This window comes from Aspergillus ibericus (assembly GCF_003184845.1).
Source record: "Aspergillus ibericus CBS 121593 unplaced genomic scaffold BO80scaffold_81, whole genome shotgun sequence".
NCBI classification, from domain to species: Eukaryota; Fungi; Ascomycota; class Eurotiomycetes; order Eurotiales; family Aspergillaceae; genus Aspergillus; species Aspergillus ibericus.
Genome location: NW_020292179.1, coordinates 31,856 through 49,368, shown reverse-complemented (window position 1 = coordinate 49,368; position 17,513 = coordinate 31,856). Strand labels below are relative to the sequence as shown.

Here is a 17,513-nt window from a genome sequence, read left to right as displayed (position 1 = left end):
CAGTGTCAGTCTATCACTCTCGCTTTATCAATACGTTCGTCATATCGATCGCACTAGTCTGGAGCATTGGGACTCAGCGCAGCGTAATGCATGCCGACAATGGCTGGAAAACATAGATCACGGTATACAACCAGTAGGAGAACCGATCACTGGTCAGAGACCGGAAGGCGAATAAGCGGAAGATGCATCCCACGGTCATGAGGACCAGAGCAGCCGACAGAATCATGGTGGATGTGTCGTAGCGATACGCCAGAATGCGGTATTTGATGAGCAGAAACTGCGAACGCGGTGTCAGTACCTCTTTACCAGGAGTCGTGGTATCAGCTTACCTGCGATACGACGATCCCCGCGGAAATGTAAATACGTGCTAGAAGATTATCAGTACTATCACCATGACGCACCTTCAAGGTCAGCCTCACCAGGCATGTCTCCCAGGAGAATTGGCGTCGTGCGGCGTCCGGCAGCCAAATCGCCAGGTACATCCCGCAAATCCTGCAGCGGGATCGGCCACAGCATATACAACGTGATGATCTTAATCCACGCCCAGCCCATGTCCGGCGGGGAACCCCCAATGGCCCATGCGGCTTTCAGCTGGGCGATGCATCCGAGCCCCATGCAGAGGTCCTTGGTGGGCCCGAAGTCGGACCATCCCAAGGGGTTGTGCGCAATCGTAGTGAGAATCCACAACAACGCCCATTCGGAGACACCCAGAACATATCCCAGAGCGAGATACAGCGTGGTGAGAACCCAGTACCGAATCTTGGCTGCCGACAGCGATTCTGCGCCGGACGCAATGGGGCGATCCGGCTTGTTGATCTTGTCCTCGCTTACCCCGGTGATTTGGTTGGAGACCACAAAGGTGTAGAGGTAGAGGAAGCCGTACAGGAAGGCCACTGCGATGATCCTAGGGTAAGCCGGGTCGCCATGGAAGGATGACATAAACTTACTGGCAATAGCTGGAACCATTTCCTCCCGGGGTGCCTTGCGGTAGAGTAAGGAGGCCAGCGTGAATCCCGGGACTGGAAGCAGGCCAGTGCCCAGGTCGCGGCGCACAAAGCCATAGCAGAGCCCGAGCTCACGGAAGAGGAATTGAAACATGGTATGGATGCAGCGCGTGTGCAGTTACCTGCCTGGGGGAAAAGGTCATCCATATATGTTGGTTCCAGCCGACCAAGCTTCCGGCTAAGATTGCTTGGCCAGAGCGAGCGAGCAGAGATTGGCGTGCCATCGGCCATCGGGTTCTTCAGCCCGACGTGCTATCTTCAATCCAGCACGGCCGGATCCACTGTGCTCATCCCACGAGGCAGCCATGTGCCATTCACCTTCCCGCGAGAGCCATGGCACGGGGCACGGGCAGACGAGGACTTGGGCAGTATCTCCACGACCAATCCGAGGCCCGAGAGACAGCACGTTATGATCACACGGCCGAGGTGATCAGGCTCCATCCACTGGGGCGTCCATGCGATTCAGAGACTGGGGCCCGGCGGTGGGCTGCAGGATGGCCCCACTCCACGGGGAGGCTCCGGTCAGATCGTATTCGGCATGCAGTACGGCCAAGTCTCGGACACTATCATGGGGTGCAGGATGGCCGAATCCCAGATAGATGTGAACGCGTGCTATTACAGACCCGGCTCCCGGGGTACAATATCACCCATTCGAGTGGCTGCACCCATGGGCTCAATTGCCAACTGGACGAGTGACAGTGTCACATTGCAACACACGAGGCTGTAGTTGGGTTGCACGATATACCAAACAGACTTCTGACTCGGGTTAGGAGCACGGGCCCTGGGATCTTACCCACAGTCCGTCTCTGACGCACGCGAACTGGCCGCAATATCATTCTGCTGTTACCCTCCCGAGACATTCCTGGGTGGCAGCGGCTCTGAAGGCCTGGAAAGAGGGCTAGATCGGACTGCGATGCGTTCTAATTGACATAGGATGGTCCCAGCAATGGAGTGGAAGTTACTGGGATAGGTACCTGGAATGTGACTGCAGTGAGTCATTAGGCCTCGTCCAAGTGGGCCGATCGACCGAGGCCAGCCAGTCAGGGCCTCCGATCCCCACGGCGCGCGGTCCCTTGCGCGACTCCGCCAGCGAGGCATCTTTCTTTCTTTCTCTCCAGATGAACCCGGGCTTTCCTCCTCCAATTGTCCGCTTTGTGCTCTCCATGTGCACTCCTCGCCCAGCATGACATCGTCCACGGACAGCAACTCACCCCTACGGCTTGACTTCGCAACCCTCGACGATCTCTCCGAGATCACCGAGCTGTGGTACAATGCCTTCACCACGCCGGGCCTCCGCGCCATCTGGCCCGACACCCCCGGGGTCCGGCAGTGGTGGCACGCGGCCAACCAGCACGACATGTTGCACAAGCCGCGGGAGAAATACCTGAAGGTCGTCGATACCGCCCAAAATGGCCGCATTGTCGCCTATGCCAAATGGTCCCTCCAGACGGCCGAGGAGCGCGGCGCCCGCTGGCCCGCCTGGCATCCGGACATGGACCCAGTCCGGAACGACGCCTTTCTCCATCAGCTCGAGACCTGCCGGGCCACGCTCGTCGGTGGGGGTCGACCGAACTTCTGTAGGTTGAAACCCGGTATCCTGTCCCGGCTGGTTGGTGCCCACCTGGTTGCTGACCCACGACTAGATCTGGATATGCTCGCCACCCATACCGCCTACCGTCGCATGGGGGCCGCTCGTCTGCTCCTCGAATGGGGCTGTCAGGCGGCTGACGAGGCGGGGGTCCCCATCTACATCGATGCCAGTCAATCCGGGAAGCCGGTATACGAGCGACTGGGCTTTGAGGACCGCAGCTATCTCCTCGGTGGTGACACGGGAGAGCTGGCCGCCATGGTGAGGGACCCGCGGAAATCAAGTGCTTGAGAAACAGTGTACTGGAAGATTAGTAGTTGCTTCTGCGACGAGTCCTGGGAGTGCCCGGTTGGATTGGTTTCTCGAGAACTGCCAAGTCTTGCTGAGTTGTTCAGTCACAGCTGGCGTGGGGAAGACCGGTATATATAGAAACCAGGCCCGTGGGCATTTCCCTGCTACAGCGGGTCGCCGTGGAACATCATGCTATCGATTATATAGAAGAGAATCCTATGTGTCCGTGATCAGACACATGATGCTTTGTGATAATGTTGGATACATCTGATCGATGATTGATAGTGAGAGAAGATGAACCCTCACACCAAGTGTAGCCTGTATCACCTGATCGGCTGAGCCAATGAGTCCAAACTCAACCTTCGGGTCTTATGTATATTCTGACCCGGCGGTACATGCGGTCTATCGTTGACTGCTGCTGCTCTGGACGGGTGGGAGATACCATCAGAGAACCGAGTCTGCCTCTCCCATTGGCATCAGAGAGTATGGATTCTATATCTACATCTTCGCCGGTCTCCGTGCCAGCGCCCCCGTCAAAGATAGCAGGCGATCCCGCTCCTGGCCCGTGAATTCCCGTCGGCCGGGACCTCCTCGGCTGCCATCGCCGCCCCCGCGGCTACGTGCCCCCGTGAACAAGTCATCCTGCGGACGCGCCCGATAGTCGGTATGGAACTTCCACCGAGCCGCGAGGTCGGCGGGCAGCCGGCCCTGGAAGGCATGTGAGATATATTTGCCAATTACCGGCAGAAACTTATATGCACTGAGTATTATTAACCGTCAGTATCGGGCATCTGCCACCGTTCGCAGGGAGACTTACTGCCCGGTGCCACCGGTTGCGATGAACAGGTTCGGATGTTCGGGGTGCCGATCGAAAATGAAGTCCCCCGTCGGCGTCTCGTTATACCAGCAGAGGCAGGTCTTCTCGAACCCCCGGGCCACCAGTTCGGGCAGGATCTCCCCGAGCCCGGCCAGGAGCCGTTGTCTTCCTTCTTCCGGGATGAAGTTCGCCCGTGCGGAAATAGCCTCACTAGGTGGCGAGGATATGTTCTGGTCCGCTGCAGTGGAGGACAAGGTGTATCCGAAACTGTGACATGCCACCTTCAAGTATCCCGTCTGTTCGTGGGGAGGAAAGCTGAAGAACCCAGTGGAGAGATTGAAGATGATGGGCAGGTCCTTCAGGCGGGTTACCTCATCGGGCGTCAACCGCACAAACCCGACGATCTGGGCGGTGGCCACCATCGTATTCCAGGAGGCAATGAGACTGGCCGTCCACGCCCCAGTCGCAAAGATGAACTGGTCCGCCGTGATGCTGCCGCCATCGATCGTCCGAACGGCCTGGATCGTCCCGTCCGACCCCTTCTCCAACCCCGTCACGTGTCCATGTCGACCCGTGACGAAGGATACTCCAGCGTCAATGCAGCGGTCGCGCAGACCGGCGATGGCGAGACCTGCGTCGGCCCATCCGGCCGAGCTGTTGTAGAATCCTTCAAACCCCTGGCCGATCGGGGTCCCCGTAATGGCGGGGAATCGGGCCTTCAAGGCAGCCACGTCGTCAAGCCCATGCCATTCATGGCCCATGTCGGTCAGAATCTCCTTGGACTTGCGGATGAAGTCCGATCCCCCGGCCTGGACGAGATTTGCCGGTCCTGACTGTTGAGCGGTCCAGACACAGGGGGTACGATGGAAGGAGGCGGTATAGTCGGGACTGGTGTTCCACAGCTCGTATGCGTCTTTGGCCATTTGCGCATATACCGCATCCCCATAGTCGAATCGAATGACGCGCGATATGTCATTGCTGGATCCATCGGGGACTGGAGGCATCGACCGGTCCATCACGGTCACCGATGAGAAGCCATCTTGGGCCAGATCCAGGGCCGTGGACAGGCCAAAGACGCCGGCTCCAACAATGACGATGTGCTGTGTCTTGTCCATGGCAGGAGAATGAGATCCAAGATCGCGTAGGAACCATCACCAAGAGCTAGTCATTAGCCACGCGGATGATTTATGCGCTGCCAAACAGTGGCTGCGGCTGGGAGCCGGAAGCCGAACCGAGTCCGTCTGGGCGTCGGCTGCCAGGCGGCAAGCGAACCGTGCCGTGTCTTTGGCAGAGAACCCCATCCCTATAGATCGTGCGGCTATACGGCAGACGGTATTGGCGTCCGCCATCATTGATGCAGTCTACCTGCATCCCTGTCAGGCCAGATGTGATGCTCACTTGTACATGGAATCCCTCGCTCTCCCTCGCTCTTGATGGAGATCACGGGGCTGTAGGATTCGGCGCCTAGAGGCTTGGGAAAGGAGAAATGAACGTCCAGTAGACAAGTAGAACAAGGGAAACACTGGATGATCAGGGCAGAAGGGGGAACAGGAACGAAGACACGGTTGCCATTAGTCCAATGTGGAAACCCCGACAAACCCATCACCTCGTGGCATCAAGCCCTTGAGGCCGCCATCCTCCTGCCTCGCCTCCCGAGAGAGCTTATCTTGGGGCAGAATTTCCCCATCTGGAGACTCACCCCGGTGGGATTCCTTTCCTCAACTAGGAAGAAGCTCTGACCGAGCTGATCCATCCTCGTTGTTGCTCTCGTTCTGCTGACTTCGGGATCCGGGATCGACCCTCAGGTTCCGAGGAGCCGTCCGTTCGTCAGCAGTACCAGGAGGTAGAACGCAACATGGAAACCGCAGCATGAATCCCTTGAGTGACAAACAAGTTGTTGTCGTGGGCAGCTCGCGTCGTCCAGGTGACCCAGGGTCAGGCTCCGCTCCGAACCCCTGATCGCTATCCATCCGGTTCCTCAGCGGACATCCAGCCGGTTGACGGGATGTGAGCCGCGAGTACGAGTCTCTACACCATGCCTTTTGACCATATCAAACTCAAGGGGGCACGAAGCCAGGCCATGGCTATAAATACCAAAGCTCACCTTCACGACGAAATACTCCAGGAGAGCCACATCAATTGCAGGTGCAGCAACCTTCCTTGATAGTCTTTCATCTTCGACCTTGAGGATATCATACGATTCATCGACACAATGGCGTCGTCGTTGTGGAACTACCTTGGGCTTCGAGAGACGGCAACAGCACCACCAGCCGAAAAGGGGGCAGTGAGAGCGCTCCCGGCCTCATGGTACACCTCCCAGGACATGTTTGAGCTCGAGAGACGGGCCATCTTCTCCCGCAAATGGCTACTGACCACGCACCAACTGAGACTGCCCAACACGGGGGACTGGCTGCAGTATGAAGTGTCGGGTTTCAACTTCGTGCTTGTCCGAGATCGCGAGGGAAACGTCAATGCCTTCCACAACGTTTGCCGCCACCGGGCCTTTCCCCTGGTGACGGAGGAGAAGGGGTCTGCCCGGATCTTCGCTTGCAAATATCACGGCTGGTCGTACGGCCTCAATGGGAAACTTGCCAAGGCCCCCGGCTACCAGGATGTGGACGGCTTCGACAAGAGTCGCAATGGACTGCTGCCCATTCACGTCCATCTCGACCACAATGGTTTCATTTGGGTAAATCTCGACGCCGGAGAGAAGCCGGAGATCGCATGGGAAGACGACTTCAAAGGCATCGATGTCCAACCCCGGTTCGATGAGGTCAAGTGGGACGAGTACACCTTCGACCACACCTGGGAGATGGAGGGGAGCTACAACTGGAAGATCTTGGCCGACAACTACAATGAATGCTACCACTGTCAGACGACGCACCCAGACATCCCGGCTTTGGCCGACCTGGCCACGTACTCGGTCGACACCAAGGACGGTGGCATCATCCACGACGCCCACTCCAAGCCAGACCAGATCGCCGCGGGGCTGCGGATTGCCAGCACCTATTATTTCCCAAACGCGTCCATGACGGTCTCGTGAGTATTCCTGTGCGATGCAAGGGTTCCCCACTGCTAACAGTCCGTAGACCGCACTTTTTCTTCATGCAGCGATTTGTGCCCATTTCTCCCACCCGATCGGTGATGAAGTACGAGGTCTACCGAAACAAGCATTCCAGCGATGCCGACTTTAAGCTGATCGATTCCATGTACAAGCGAATCATGTCGGAGGACAAGGATCTCTGCGATCTAACACAGAGAAATCTCAACGCCGGAGTGTTTGTGAACGGAGAGCTTCACCCACAGATGGAGAAGGGCCCGCTGTACTTCCAGAGGGTGGTCCGGGAGGTTGTGCAGGAGCATTCCCAGCGGGAGGACAAGGCTGGGCAGGAGATCTGGCCTGCGCGACAGAGGGTGCCCAAGGAGGCGTCCACTAGTGCCAAGGACATCCAGTTCTGCTCCAATTTGACTTGTCAGGCGGGCAAGGAGTGCTGCTCCAACTTGGAGGGTCAAGTACCAGCAACGGTCGCGTGGTGAAGTATAATGATGAAGGATAGGAGGAAGAACACATGGGCTCGGTTAATGAGGGGAATTTGTACTGCAGTCCAGCAACCATGTTAGCAGTCGTAATTTGAAGTGAAGAGCATACTAGCAACCAAATATATCCCACTCACATGTAGACTGAACGGCTGTCAGACAGTTTGTATGACATATTGACGCGTAACGCAAGCAGAGGCCTCGAAAATTGTCGAAGGCGTGAGTTGTTTAGCTATATCGGTGGGTAGACCCGAAGATGCGACGGTCGGTAGGGGGGAAACCGTAAACACCACGTGCGATCACCTGACCGGCAGCGAGTTTCTCTTGGGCTGCTCGCTGGCTCGCTCGCTACCGCACATCTTGTTGTCCTCCTAGCAGCTTCAGCAGCTTATCACTATTTAGATATAGCTTGCGCAAGTCTGCAGGGACCGCGGTGCTGATAGTCGTCTCGTCTCAATAATGCATCCCGCATCACGACTGTCACCATGCAGCGGTCCGTAATGGAGGCCGGGCGACTGGCTGGCCCATCATCCATGGGGCGACTGGCGAGGGACGACGCCAGGCGGGGCCAGGTGACCAGCACCGCGGAAGGATTGCTGTCCCACCCCGGCAACCATGCCCCTTCCAGACATTCCCGATGCTGATCGGATCAGCTTCCCCTCACCGAGTCTGGCCTCTATATCAGGATTGCCTCTCCTTTCCTCCGTCTCTTCCATTTAACCCGTGCTGTTCCATATCATCCCATCCCATCATCCATCTTCGCTCAGTCTCCCTGGGGCAGACGATGACGCCGCTGGGGGGTCCGCGTCGGCGGTTACGGTCCAACCATGCGTGTTTGAATTGCAGGTTTGGGTCGCTTCCCATCTGCCCGGCCTAAATCACACACTCACACGTTGACAGGAGGAAGAAAACGCGGTGTCCCGGAGAGAAACCGGCGTGCTCCTGCTGCGTGCGGCTCAACCAGCCGTGTTTGTATACGCCCATCACGAGAACATCGATGGGCAGTCCGCCCGTGGGTGGCCCGGACCAAGGTTCTCTCGACAAGGTGGATGCTGATGCGCTCACCCTAGAAGGATAGGCTGGCAGAACTCGAGGAAAAGGTCAATCTTATTCTGAATGGCAGCATGTAGGTGTTCGTTCCTTACTGTTACCCATGGCCAATAGTCTCACAACCACACAGACCGGCCCGGGAGAGTGGCCCAGGGACAAAGGCAACACAACCTAGCAACTACCCGTCTAACGATCCATACCCCCATGCAGCGGAGGTAGAGGATGTGGCAACCCCCCAACCATCTCCATCGGCGATTGCCAGAGCAATCGATCTCTATGTGGAGCACTGCCACCGCCAACCGGTCTGGTGTTTTGACTTTGACGGGCCTGGGGAACCGGGATCCCTTCCCGAGGAGCTGATCTCTAGTCTATTGGCCCTCACCTTGCGGTACTTGCAAGAGCCGGATCAGGGACAGCACTACGCCGACAACGCCAAGACAATAATCATGCTCCGCATTGCGAATGGGACCGTTGAGCTGGCCACGATCGAAAGCTTGTGTCTGCTTTCCTACTCCTCCTTCATAGGTACGAAGATTAACGGGCTCTGTCACCCACGAGGTCTAGCTAACTCTCAGGCACTGGCAGATGGGGATATGCATGTGGGGCAATTCTACCTTGGCCTGGCATCTCAGCTCTGTCGTTCGGGCATGCTGGATGTCGCTGCCACTTATTCAACTGAGGATCCACATAGCGAGCGCAAAAAAAGGCTCTTCTGGAGCCTGCAGTTGCTCGAGCAGTCATACGGTCGACAGACAGGGCTTTTACGCATCCCAACCGAGATCTGGCGCCCGCCATACTTTGCTGACGACGGAGACAAGGAACCTCCAAAGGAGGCCGTCCCTACCCCTCCGCCCCTACCACAAGACACGGTCGGATGCTCTGAGCCGGACGATACCGGCATCTGGAGCATGAGCATCCAGTTCGGGTGGGTGTGGAGCAAGGTTAGAGGCTACGTGTCGGACTGTGCCAGCAGTAGGATGAGGGAGCCTTGGAGGCATGAGTCAATGTACTCGGTGGTCCTCTCGGACCTCACGGAGATCGAGAACCGGACCCCTCTCTGCCATCGGTATGACCACGTCCAGTTTTACGACCGCCACGGGGAGGAGCTCTCCCGCAATCTCTCTTACTGGGTGCCCTGGTTGAAATTACAATTTATGTACCATGCCATCCTCACGGTCCTCAACCATCCGTTTCTGTACATCATGGCCTCTCGCCACAACACCAACCTAGCGATCCCGAATAGCTTTTGGCGACGGTCCTCGGAGCTTGTTGTACTGCATGCGACATGGATCGTGCGCCTGATCGACATGGTTTTGGAGAAGGAGGTGCGACTGTCCGATCCTTTCTTCGCCCACGTCGCCGCCATTGCCGCCACGGTGCAACTGTACTACTGTTGTGCCGGGGATCCCCGGCTGAAATACAAATCTCGGGTGGATCTGGCCAAGTGCCGCGCATTTTTGAAGACGTTCGCAACCACTTCCCGTGCTTGTGAAGGCTTGGTACGTGACTAGTTTAGCAATAGAGACCTGGAATAGCGCGAGATACAGCTAACCGACTTCAGCACCGGATTTTGAACCAAATGATGCGGGTCGCAGCCGGCTCAGATGGCGTCAATTACGAAACCTGGGTACCATCCAAGATCCATTTGAGTATACCTCTGATGTGGGATATCTTGCAGTTTCACTGCACGGATCAGTCGGCAGAGGGGATATCGGATGGCCGTCTACTGCATCCCTCATTGGCCATGGCCATGGTTGAGCAAGGCTCGGAAGAAGCGTCGACACTGGAGGTGATAGTCACCACATCCCCCGAGGTCACGGTCAACACCGCAGATGGGGGCCAGGCCGTTCCCCTGCCCTTGTACCCGACCCCGGCCAAGTCCAAAGGCAATGCAGGGGGGAACGTCATGGCTCGCGATCGACTGGTTGCGCCCATTGACAGTCTCATGGTCAATACACCCTGGCTGTGGACAGACGCGGCGCCTCTGGGAGACATCGATGGCTCCCTGGGATACGACAGCACTGGGCCTGCAATCGGGGATGCGGAATTTTCATCTTGGTGGAATCTGGGAAACCTGTGAGGCAGCCAGGTTGGATGCATGATAGTTGCAGAAATAGCGTTGATTGCTTTGTCCTCCGCTGATGATAAGTCCGGACCGGGAGACGTCCAACCCCGCATGCAGGGATGGCCACCGATGTCACCCTCGGCTTCCCCGCCTGTGCACCATCAACCATGTCAGCCCGCCCGCCACCCACGGTCGAGGGCTCCCCACGCGCTTGCTATCTAGAGGTTCCCTAGCCTTGTCGAGCATCTGTTGCCACCGTCATCGCAGTCATGGGACCCCGAGAGCGACTCACCGTCCTCAGATGTGAAATGTGAGGGGGTCCCGACCCCGGTCGCGCTTTCGGCACTAGGAGGGGGCCCAGACCCCCAGTAGATGACCGCTCCTATCTATCTATCTATCTACTGTGCTAACACGACTTGGTGCTGTCCACCCGGCTATCTCGGGCAGTCTGGCCCCATCTCCGCGCGACCAGCAACGCCTTGCCTGTTTCGGGCATACTTTCCCGCCCCCCTCGCGACTTGCCCAACTAGGAATGAATACGATGCACCTTCCCCTCGCAGCCGTGCGGAGTCCCTTCTTTTTCCGCCCGTCTGCCCTCCATCGGCAATACTGGAGCTCTTTCAGTCCTGCTTATTTTTAGTAACATCGCGCTCATGCGCGATCTCATAGGCTTGACGATCCGGTTCGGCTGCGGAACCGTTGCCGGTGGTTATCCGGCCATGCAGACCACCTCAGAAGCGTAGCTCCCTCCACGACGACAATATCAGGGCTACTCATAAGATGAGCGTAGTGAAAGTCCAAATGTACCCATCCATCTGCCGCTCATCGAAGAGACCTCGACCTTCCGAGAGCTGAATTTCGGACATGGCACAGGCACAGCGCGTGGTCATTATAGGAGCTGGTATCGTGGGCACCAACCTAGCCGACGAGCTGGTGGCCCGGGGATGGAGCAATATTGTCGTGGTAGAACAGGGCCCGTTACATTTGCCAGGCGGCTCCACCTCGCACGCCCCGGGCCTGGTGTTCCAGACCAATGCCTCCAAGACGATGACTCGATTTGCCCGTTATACCGTGGAAAAGCTCCAATCGCTGGAAGAGGATGGCATGCCATGCTTCAACCCCGTGGGTGGCCTCGAGGTGGCAACGACGCCCGCCCGTCTTGAGGAGCTCAAGCGTAAGCACGGCTATGCGACATCCTGGGGTATTGCTGCGCGTCTGCTGACGGTGGAGGAGTGTCTGGAGAGGTATCCGCTCCTCAACAAGGACCTTGTGCTGGGCGGACTTCACACGCCTACCGATGGCCTCGCCCTAGCTGCACGCGCGACCCAATTGCTCATCGCCCGCACACAGAAGGCGGGAGTTCGTTACCATGCCTCAACGCCTGTCACGGCCATTGAGCAGACAGGTTCCCGGGTGACGGGGGTGAGCACACCTAATGGCACGATCCCGGCGGACATAGTCATCTCCTGTGCCGGCTTCTGGGGCGTTGAAATCGGAGCGATGGCCGGGGTGTCGATTCCTCTGCTGCCGCTTGCCCACCAGTACGCCAAAACAAGCGCCGTGCCCGCTCTGGCGGGTCGTGACATCAATAAACGTCCCAACGGAATGAACGCAAGTCTTCCGATCCTACGGCACCAAGATCGGGATCTATACTACCGCGAACATGGCGATCAGGTAGGTATCGGGTATTATGGACACCGTCCCATGCCAGTGGTGGCTGCATCGTTGGGGCAGACGCCCAAGCAAGTCGACGAAGAACAAATGCCATCCCGGCTGCCATTCACTCCTGAGGACTTCTCTCCTGCATGGGCCATGTCGCAGGAGCTTCTTCCTGTGTTACGTGAAGCTAAGGTGCAGGACGGGTTCAACGGCATCTTCTCCTTCACCCCGGATGGTGGGCCCCTCGTCGGACAAGCACCTAGTCTGGACGGGTTCTACGTCGCGGAAGCCGTCTGGGTCACCCATTCGGCGGGCGTCGCACGTTCCATGGCAGAGTTGCTTACAGATGGAGCTTCCACGGTCGACCTCGCAGAGTGCGAGCTGTCTCGATTTGAAGAGGTGCAGCTTACTCGAGCCTACGTCAATGAGACTGCACAACAGAACTTTGTCGAAATCTATGACATCCTACACCCCTTACAGCCGAGGGAGTCTCCCCGCCAGCTACGGGTGAGTCCCTTTTATTCGCGGCAACAAGCGCTGGGCGCCTTTTTCCTCGAGCTCGGCGGCTGGGAGCGTCCATATTGGTATGAGGCGAACGCGGAGCTCCTCCGATCACTTCCAGCCGAATGGCAGCCCACCGCCCGAGACGCCTGGTCATCCCGGTATTACTCGCCCATCTCTGCAGTGGAAGCATGGAAGACACGGAATGCAGTTGCCATGTATGACCTGACATCCTTCCACCGAGTGCACGTGTCCGGGCCGGGTGCACTTCGTTTGCTGCAGCGTCTGACGACAGGCGATGTTGCGGCACCTCCTGGTGCCATAACTTACGCCCTGCTTCTCAATGACCAAGGCAAGATTCGCAGCGACATCTTCGTCGCCCGCCTGGAAGAGGATGTCTTCCAAATCGGGGCGAACACGGCAACCGACGTGGCCTACCTGGTTCGAGAGGCGCGCCGTCACAGGCAGCACACTCCGAGCCAATGGGTGCAGGTGTCTGATGTCACCGGAAGCACCTGCTGTGTCGGACTATGGGGACCTCGATCTCGGGATGTGATTCGTGCCGTGACATCTGACGATTTTTCAAGCACCGCACTACCCTACATGTGCGTCAAGCGAGCCACCATCGCCGGAATCCCTGTGACGGCCTTACGCAAGTCCTATGTTGGGGAACTCGGATGGGAGATTCAGACGAGCGCCGAATCTGGCCACCTGCTATGGGATGCTCTCTGGCAGGCTGGCAAGCGCCACGGACTGATCGCCGCGGGGCGTAGTGCCTTGAACGCGTTGCGGTTGGAGAAGGGGTCCCGGACCTGGGGTACAGACATGACCACCGAACACAACCCGTACGAGGCTGGCGTCGAGGGTGCTGTCCGGGCCGATAAAGCGGAAGATTTTGTCGGAAAGGCAGCGCTGGAGGATTGCGCCCGCCAGAAACCTGCTCGACGCCTGCGTTGCCTGACAGTGGACGACGGGCATTCCATGGTCCTGGGAAAGGAACCGGTCTACCACAACAGTCAGCCGATCGGGTATGTGACCAGCGCCGTGTTTAGCTACACGACACGCAAGCCGGCTGCCTATGCGTGGCTGCCCGGCTGGGTCCGAGACGGGGAGGCGGTTGTGATTGAGTATTTCGGGAAGCCCATCGAGGCCACGGTGACGCCGGAGCCACTCTATGACCCTCGGGGAAGCCGCCTGCATCGGGATGGGCCATCAGCTGCCCCCGAGCTAGCGAGGCCCGTGAAGCATCACTTGTAGGAGGCTCGAGACTGGTTCGTGTTGGTGGTGGGAGGGAGGTCGGGGTCTGACGGGCTACAGGCGAGTGGGATACGATCGGTTCGCCATTTGTATATATTTTTTCCTGGTGTCAGATGCTCACTCCATCCAGCGTGCTTGGGGCCAGGAGCCACATATCAGAAGAGTGAATCGAGTAGTTACCAGTAGCTAGTACCGAATTCATGAGCAGCGACCCAGCGCTGAATCATCCTCAACTAGCCTGTTGACCTTCGCGCGGGGTCTCTCAATCCTCCCAGCTCCCTCGATCCCTCCTCCGTCTTCCCATCCCCCCTCCTGGTCGCATCCCCAGCAGGATGGCTGAACGCGCGCAGGCTTCGTGGCAGTCACAGCTCCGGCAGCGGCTCATGATGCAGGCTTACCAGCAGCACCAGCAGCAACAGCAGCAGCAGATGCACCAGGGGTTGGCCATGGCGCGCGAGGACTACAGCGACCTCCCCATCGTCGATCCCAAAGATTTGGTCTGGACCGGGCTCTCGTTCGCCCCCGCGACCCCCTTCGAATGCGCGTGTCGAGCGGGCCCTCTCTCCGCGGTGGAGGCCCTGGTGGCCGAACGAACTTGCACGCCAGCCTTCCTCCACCGAGGCCTGACCTTCGCCCTCAGCGCAGGCAACGAGGACATCACCCGTTCTCTGCTCGTCGCCGGGGCCCCGATTGTTCAGCGGACCGCGCTCAACATCCTCCGGGCTCCCTCGGAGCGCCAGCTTCCCCTCTTCCAGCTGCTGTCCCTCCATGGCTGGAGCCCGCAGGGCCTCTGGGACGATGGGAGCCTACTGACGGTGGGGGTCATCACCAACCCGCCGCTCCTCCGCTGGTTCCTCGACCAGGGCGTTGATCCCAATGCTGGTGCTCTGGACCTCCACCGGCGCTCAGCGCTCGAACTGGCCGCTGGCCGTGGTGATGTCGACACGGTGCGTCTCCTGGTCGAGGCGGGCGCCGATGTCCAGCAAGGTCTCCCGTTGCATGTCGCAGCGGCCGCGTGCCCATCCGGGACTGATGCGGACCGGACCCTCATCACTCCCACAGAAGAGTTCGACACGGCGCGAATTCCCGTGATGGCCCTGCTGGTGGCCCATGGGGCCAATGTGAACCAACCCCAGGACTGCCGACTGATGACGCCGCGGTATGCCATTGTGTATGCCGTCATTGCCGGGGCGGTCGCGCGGGTCCGCTGGTTGTTGGCCCATGGGGCCGATCCAGAGGCCAAGGGGGCCTTGGGGAGTGCCTGGGACTATGCGCAACGGAGGGGCAGTGAGGAGATGCGACGCGTGCTGGCCGAAGGGGTGGCGGCGAAGAGACGCCTTCAGGCCTCCCACGCTGGGGTCGAGACGTGATGGTTTTCGGTGCCAGACCCTAGTCTTGGTGCCATGATCTCTCACGTCAGCCTCTTTGACGGATAGCATGTAACCCTGGAGGGGCGCCGGCGCCGTCACTATATTTCACCGCTGGCCGCAGTCCCCGCCAACTTCCTGCTCTCTTCATCCATCATCGCCAGCATGGATGCCGAACTTGCTGAAGCGACCGTGCAGGAACTGCACGGGTTTCTAACCCAGCATCCGAGCATCGAGTGGGTGACTCCCGCCTCGCCCGAGTATGCCGCCATCCGCACAGCGTTTGCCCGCCTCCCCGCGCTCAATCCTTGCGTGATCGTCCGGCCCCCAACCATCGCCGAGGCGGTCGCCCTGGTGGCCTTTCTGATCGCCCGGGACATCCCCTTCACCGTGCGGGCGGGGGGCCACGACAATTTCGGCCGGTCGTTCCAGGACCAGGGGGTCACCCTGGACCTGCGACTCATCAACCACGTCGAGATCGACCCTTCGGGCGACACCGCCCGCATCGGGGGCGGCGCCTTGCTCGGCCAGGTCATCGCTCAGCTTCACAAACAGGGCTTGGTGGCTGCTACCGGAATCGTCTCCGGGGTCGGATACGTGGGATGGGCGCTGTATGGCGGCTACGGTCCGTATAGCACCCAGTTCGGACTCGGGGTCGACCAGATTCGGGCCGCCAAAGTCATCAATGCGCAAGGCGAGCTGGTGGAGGCCGATGCCGACCTGCTGCGAGCCATCCGGGGCGCCGGAGGAGCATTTGGCGTCCTGGCGGAGATTACCGTCCCGGTGCATCGGCTGGAGAAGGTGCGCCTCCAGATTCCCCCTTCCAGTCCCGTCCTGTTCGTTAGTTCCCAACCGCGATCAGATCCTGGCCGGTGTGCTTTTCTTTGACTCCCGCCATCTGGCCGCCGTCATCCGCCACTACAACCACGGCTACCAGGCCTTATCCGCCCAAGGCATCCCAGCCGCCCTCAGCCTCCAGCAGGCCGTGATCAACACCCCCACCGGCCCGGCCTTCATCGTGCTTTTCCTCTGGGGTTCTGCCGACCTCGAGACCGGGCGGGTCTGGCTCGACAAGATTTCCACCCTCGCCTCGGTCGCGTCTCACTCCGTGCAGGAGACCACCCCACCTGCCTGGCTGGAGGAAGCCTCCCGCTTAGCCCCCAAGGACAGTCGCGGCCGGGTCTGGACCATCAGCCTGCGCCAGCTCACCGACGAGGTTGTCGATGCAATAGGCACCTACACCACGGAAATGCCCCCCGATCCCCGAGCCCTCGTCGCCATCCATGAACTCCGCGCTGCCTCGCCGTCCGCCCACCCCGCCCCGGACGCCGTCTTCCCCGGCCGCGAGGGCCATTACATGTTCGAGATCGTCGGGGCCACGGATACGCCCGAGGCGTTGGAGGCTATTCGGGCCTGGGGACAGCCATTCCAGACGGCGTTGGCACGGACGGATCCGGGGAATATCCTGCCGGCGCCGTATCTCGCCTTGTCGGCGCCGGAGGAACTGGACATGCGACGGGTGTTTGGGGCGGAGTACGAGTTTTTGTGCAAATTGAAGCGGGAGCGTGATCCGCGGGGCGTGTTTAATGCGGCGATCCCGAAGTTCTAGGGCTGCTCCACATGGCCCGTATGCGTAATGTATCCATCCTGCAAGATTTGACTGGTGGCTTGTAAAATGTAGGATGAATCTCACTGCAGGCTTGGAAATACAGTTGCAGCGTAGAGGAGACTTCGGGGTTGGACATGATACTTGAGTGCGGATTGTACTCGCAATTGTCATTGGGGTTAAGCATTGGGCCTAGATCATGACAACATCTGAGGAAGGTGCTGAGCTGATTTCAGGGACCGACTCTCCACTGTCATTGTTTCTACCTGCTCTTGTCTTCCCATTCCTCCCATCCTGATAGTCCCTGCAGAGAGATCGGCCGTAACTCGGGTCCGCGTCGGCGTGCTTACCTCAGCCGTTCCCCTCATCTACCTTCCCTCCTCACTCTTCTCTTCTCTTCTCCTCCACCTTTCCATCTCTTCACGCCGCTCTACTCGTCTCCGCTTTCTCTTCGTCTTTGTCCCTTCATCACAAAGAACCACTGAGGCATCTCCGGGGAATCTATCCCACCTCCAGATTTGATCCATCATCCAGGATGAGTGTCGACGATCGCAGGCCGCCTCAGTCCTTTCCCCCCGCCGCCGATAGCTTGATGTCATGATGGCATCATCCAACGAGGGACGATCCACCCTCATCTTCCCACACTCAGGCACCATTCCGAGTCCCTTCTTCCTCTTCTTCCTCACCCCTCCCGTGCCTACCGTCCCCTCCATGCATCCACCATGTTCACCCGGAGGAAGAGACCCAACGGCGCCCTTCCCCCCGAGGTAA

General features: G+C 58.9%; 9 protein-coding genes across 9 annotated transcripts; 7 read left to right on the top strand and 2 right to left on the bottom strand.

The window, feature by feature from the left end:
- Positions 1-5: 5 nt before the first annotated feature.
- BO80DRAFT_276156 (UbiA family prenyltransferase) lies at positions 6-1,217 on the bottom strand. Its single transcript, XM_025714883.1, has 4 exons — positions 948-1,217; positions 420-893; positions 330-367; positions 6-277 (listed from the first exon to the last, which is right to left on the bottom strand). The coding sequence occupies exons 1-4, from the start codon at positions 1,096-1,098 to the stop codon at positions 74-76; spliced, it is 867 nt and encodes a 288-aa protein (XP_025569552.1). The 5' UTR covers positions 1,099-1,217; the 3' UTR covers positions 6-73.
- A 905-nt stretch (positions 1,218-2,122) lies between these two features.
- Positions 2,123-3,143, top strand: BO80DRAFT_430056 (GNAT family N-acetyltransferase). Its single transcript, XM_025720623.1, has 2 exons — positions 2,123-2,596; positions 2,648-3,143. Exons 1-2 carry the CDS (start codon positions 2,188-2,190, stop codon positions 2,881-2,883), a joined length of 645 nt encoding a protein of 214 aa, XP_025569551.1. The 5' UTR covers positions 2,123-2,187; the 3' UTR covers positions 2,884-3,143.
- Positions 3,144-3,381: 238 nt separating this feature from the next.
- On the bottom strand, positions 3,382-4,940 carry BO80DRAFT_419469 (NAD(P)/FAD-dependent oxidoreductase; the record flags this gene model as incomplete). Its single annotated transcript, XM_025718311.1, has 2 exons — positions 3,701-4,940; positions 3,382-3,643 (listed from the first exon to the last, which is right to left on the bottom strand). The coding sequence occupies exons 1-2, from the start codon at positions 4,813-4,815 to the stop codon at positions 3,382-3,384; spliced, it is 1,377 nt and encodes a 458-aa protein (XP_025569550.1). The 5' UTR covers positions 4,816-4,940.
- Positions 4,941-5,912: 972 nt separating this feature from the next.
- BO80DRAFT_419468 (aromatic ring-hydroxylating oxygenase subunit alpha) lies at positions 5,913-7,298 on the top strand (the record flags this gene model as incomplete). Its single annotated transcript, XM_025718310.1, has 2 exons — positions 5,913-6,739; positions 6,790-7,298. 2 exons carry the CDS (start codon positions 5,913-5,915, stop codon positions 7,235-7,237), a joined length of 1,275 nt encoding a protein of 424 aa, XP_025569549.1. The 3' UTR covers positions 7,238-7,298.
- A 760-nt stretch (positions 7,299-8,058) lies between these two features.
- On the top strand, positions 8,059-10,792 carry BO80DRAFT_276184 (putative C6 transcription factor). Its single transcript, XM_025714884.1, has 5 exons — positions 8,059-8,249; positions 8,308-8,363; positions 8,418-8,812; positions 8,873-9,786; positions 9,849-10,792. The coding sequence occupies exons 1-5, from the start codon at positions 8,235-8,237 to the stop codon at positions 10,365-10,367; spliced, it is 1,899 nt and encodes a 632-aa protein (XP_025569548.1). The 5' UTR covers positions 8,059-8,234; the 3' UTR covers positions 10,368-10,792.
- Positions 10,547-11,119, top strand: BO80DRAFT_276246 (uncharacterized protein). The gene has a single exon (XM_025714886.1). It carries the CDS (start codon positions 10,725-10,727, stop codon positions 11,019-11,021), a length of 297 nt encoding a protein of 98 aa, XP_025569547.1. The 5' UTR covers positions 10,547-10,724; the 3' UTR covers positions 11,022-11,119.
- BO80DRAFT_276185 (GcvT family protein) lies at positions 10,793-13,935 on the top strand. Its single transcript, XM_025714885.1, has one exon. The coding sequence runs from the start codon at positions 11,217-11,219 to the stop codon at positions 13,767-13,769; it is 2,553 nt and encodes an 850-aa protein (XP_025569546.1). The 5' UTR covers positions 10,793-11,216; the 3' UTR covers positions 13,770-13,935.
- A 280-nt stretch (positions 13,936-14,215) lies between these two features.
- Positions 14,216-15,139, top strand: BO80DRAFT_419457 (ankyrin repeat domain-containing protein; the record flags this gene model as incomplete). The annotated part of the gene is made up of 1 exon (XM_025718309.1): positions 14,216-15,139. One exon carries the CDS (start codon positions 14,216-14,218, stop codon positions 15,137-15,139), a length of 924 nt encoding a protein of 307 aa, XP_025569545.1.
- A 138-nt stretch (positions 15,140-15,277) lies between these two features.
- Positions 15,278-16,896, top strand: BO80DRAFT_430053 (FAD-binding oxidoreductase). Its single transcript, XM_025720622.1, has 2 exons — positions 15,278-15,937; positions 15,999-16,896. Exons 1-2 carry the CDS (start codon positions 15,302-15,304, stop codon positions 16,743-16,745), a joined length of 1,383 nt encoding a protein of 460 aa, XP_025569544.1. The 5' UTR covers positions 15,278-15,301; the 3' UTR covers positions 16,746-16,896.
- Positions 16,897-17,513: the final 617 nt, after the last annotated feature.

Bases quoted from the DNA above. Each gene is read 5' to 3' on its own strand.
- BO80DRAFT_276156 (XM_025714883.1), bottom strand. From the start codon at position 1,098: ATGTTTCAATTCCTCTTCCGTGAGCTCGGGCTCTGCTATGGCTTTGTG. The intron at 894-947 runs GTAAGTTTATGT...GGATCATCGCAG, and splicing joins AATGGTTCCAGCTATTGCCA to TGGCCTTCCTGTACGGCTTC. The intron at 278-329 runs GTAAGCTGATAC...CCGCGTTCGCAG, and splicing joins CGGGGATCGTCGTATCGCAG to TTTCTGCTCATCAAATACCG.
- BO80DRAFT_430056 (XM_025720623.1), top strand. From the start codon at position 2,188: ATGACATCGTCCACGGACAGCAACTCACCCCTACGGCTTGACTTCGCA. The intron at 2,597-2,647 runs GTATCCTGTCCC...ACCCACGACTAG, and splicing joins CTTCTGTAGGTTGAAACCCG to ATCTGGATATGCTCGCCACC.
- BO80DRAFT_276184 (XM_025714884.1), top strand. The intron at 8,364-8,417 runs GTAGGTGTTCGT...ACAACCACACAG, and splicing joins CTTATTCTGAATGGCAGCAT to ACCGGCCCGGGAGAGTGGCC. The intron at 8,813-8,872 runs GTACGAAGATTA...AGGCACTGGCAG, and splicing joins TTCCTACTCCTCCTTCATAG to ATGGGGATATGCATGTGGGG.
- BO80DRAFT_276246 (XM_025714886.1), top strand. From the start codon at position 10,725: ATGACCGCTCCTATCTATCTATCTATCTACTGTGCTAACACGACTTGG.
- BO80DRAFT_276185 (XM_025714885.1), top strand. From the start codon at position 11,217: ATGGCACAGGCACAGCGCGTGGTCATTATAGGAGCTGGTATCGTGGGC.
- BO80DRAFT_430053 (XM_025720622.1), top strand. From the start codon at position 15,302: ATGGATGCCGAACTTGCTGAAGCGACCGTGCAGGAACTGCACGGGTTT. The intron at 15,938-15,998 runs GTGCGCCTCCAG...AACCGCGATCAG, and splicing joins CGGTGCATCGGCTGGAGAAG to ATCCTGGCCGGTGTGCTTTT.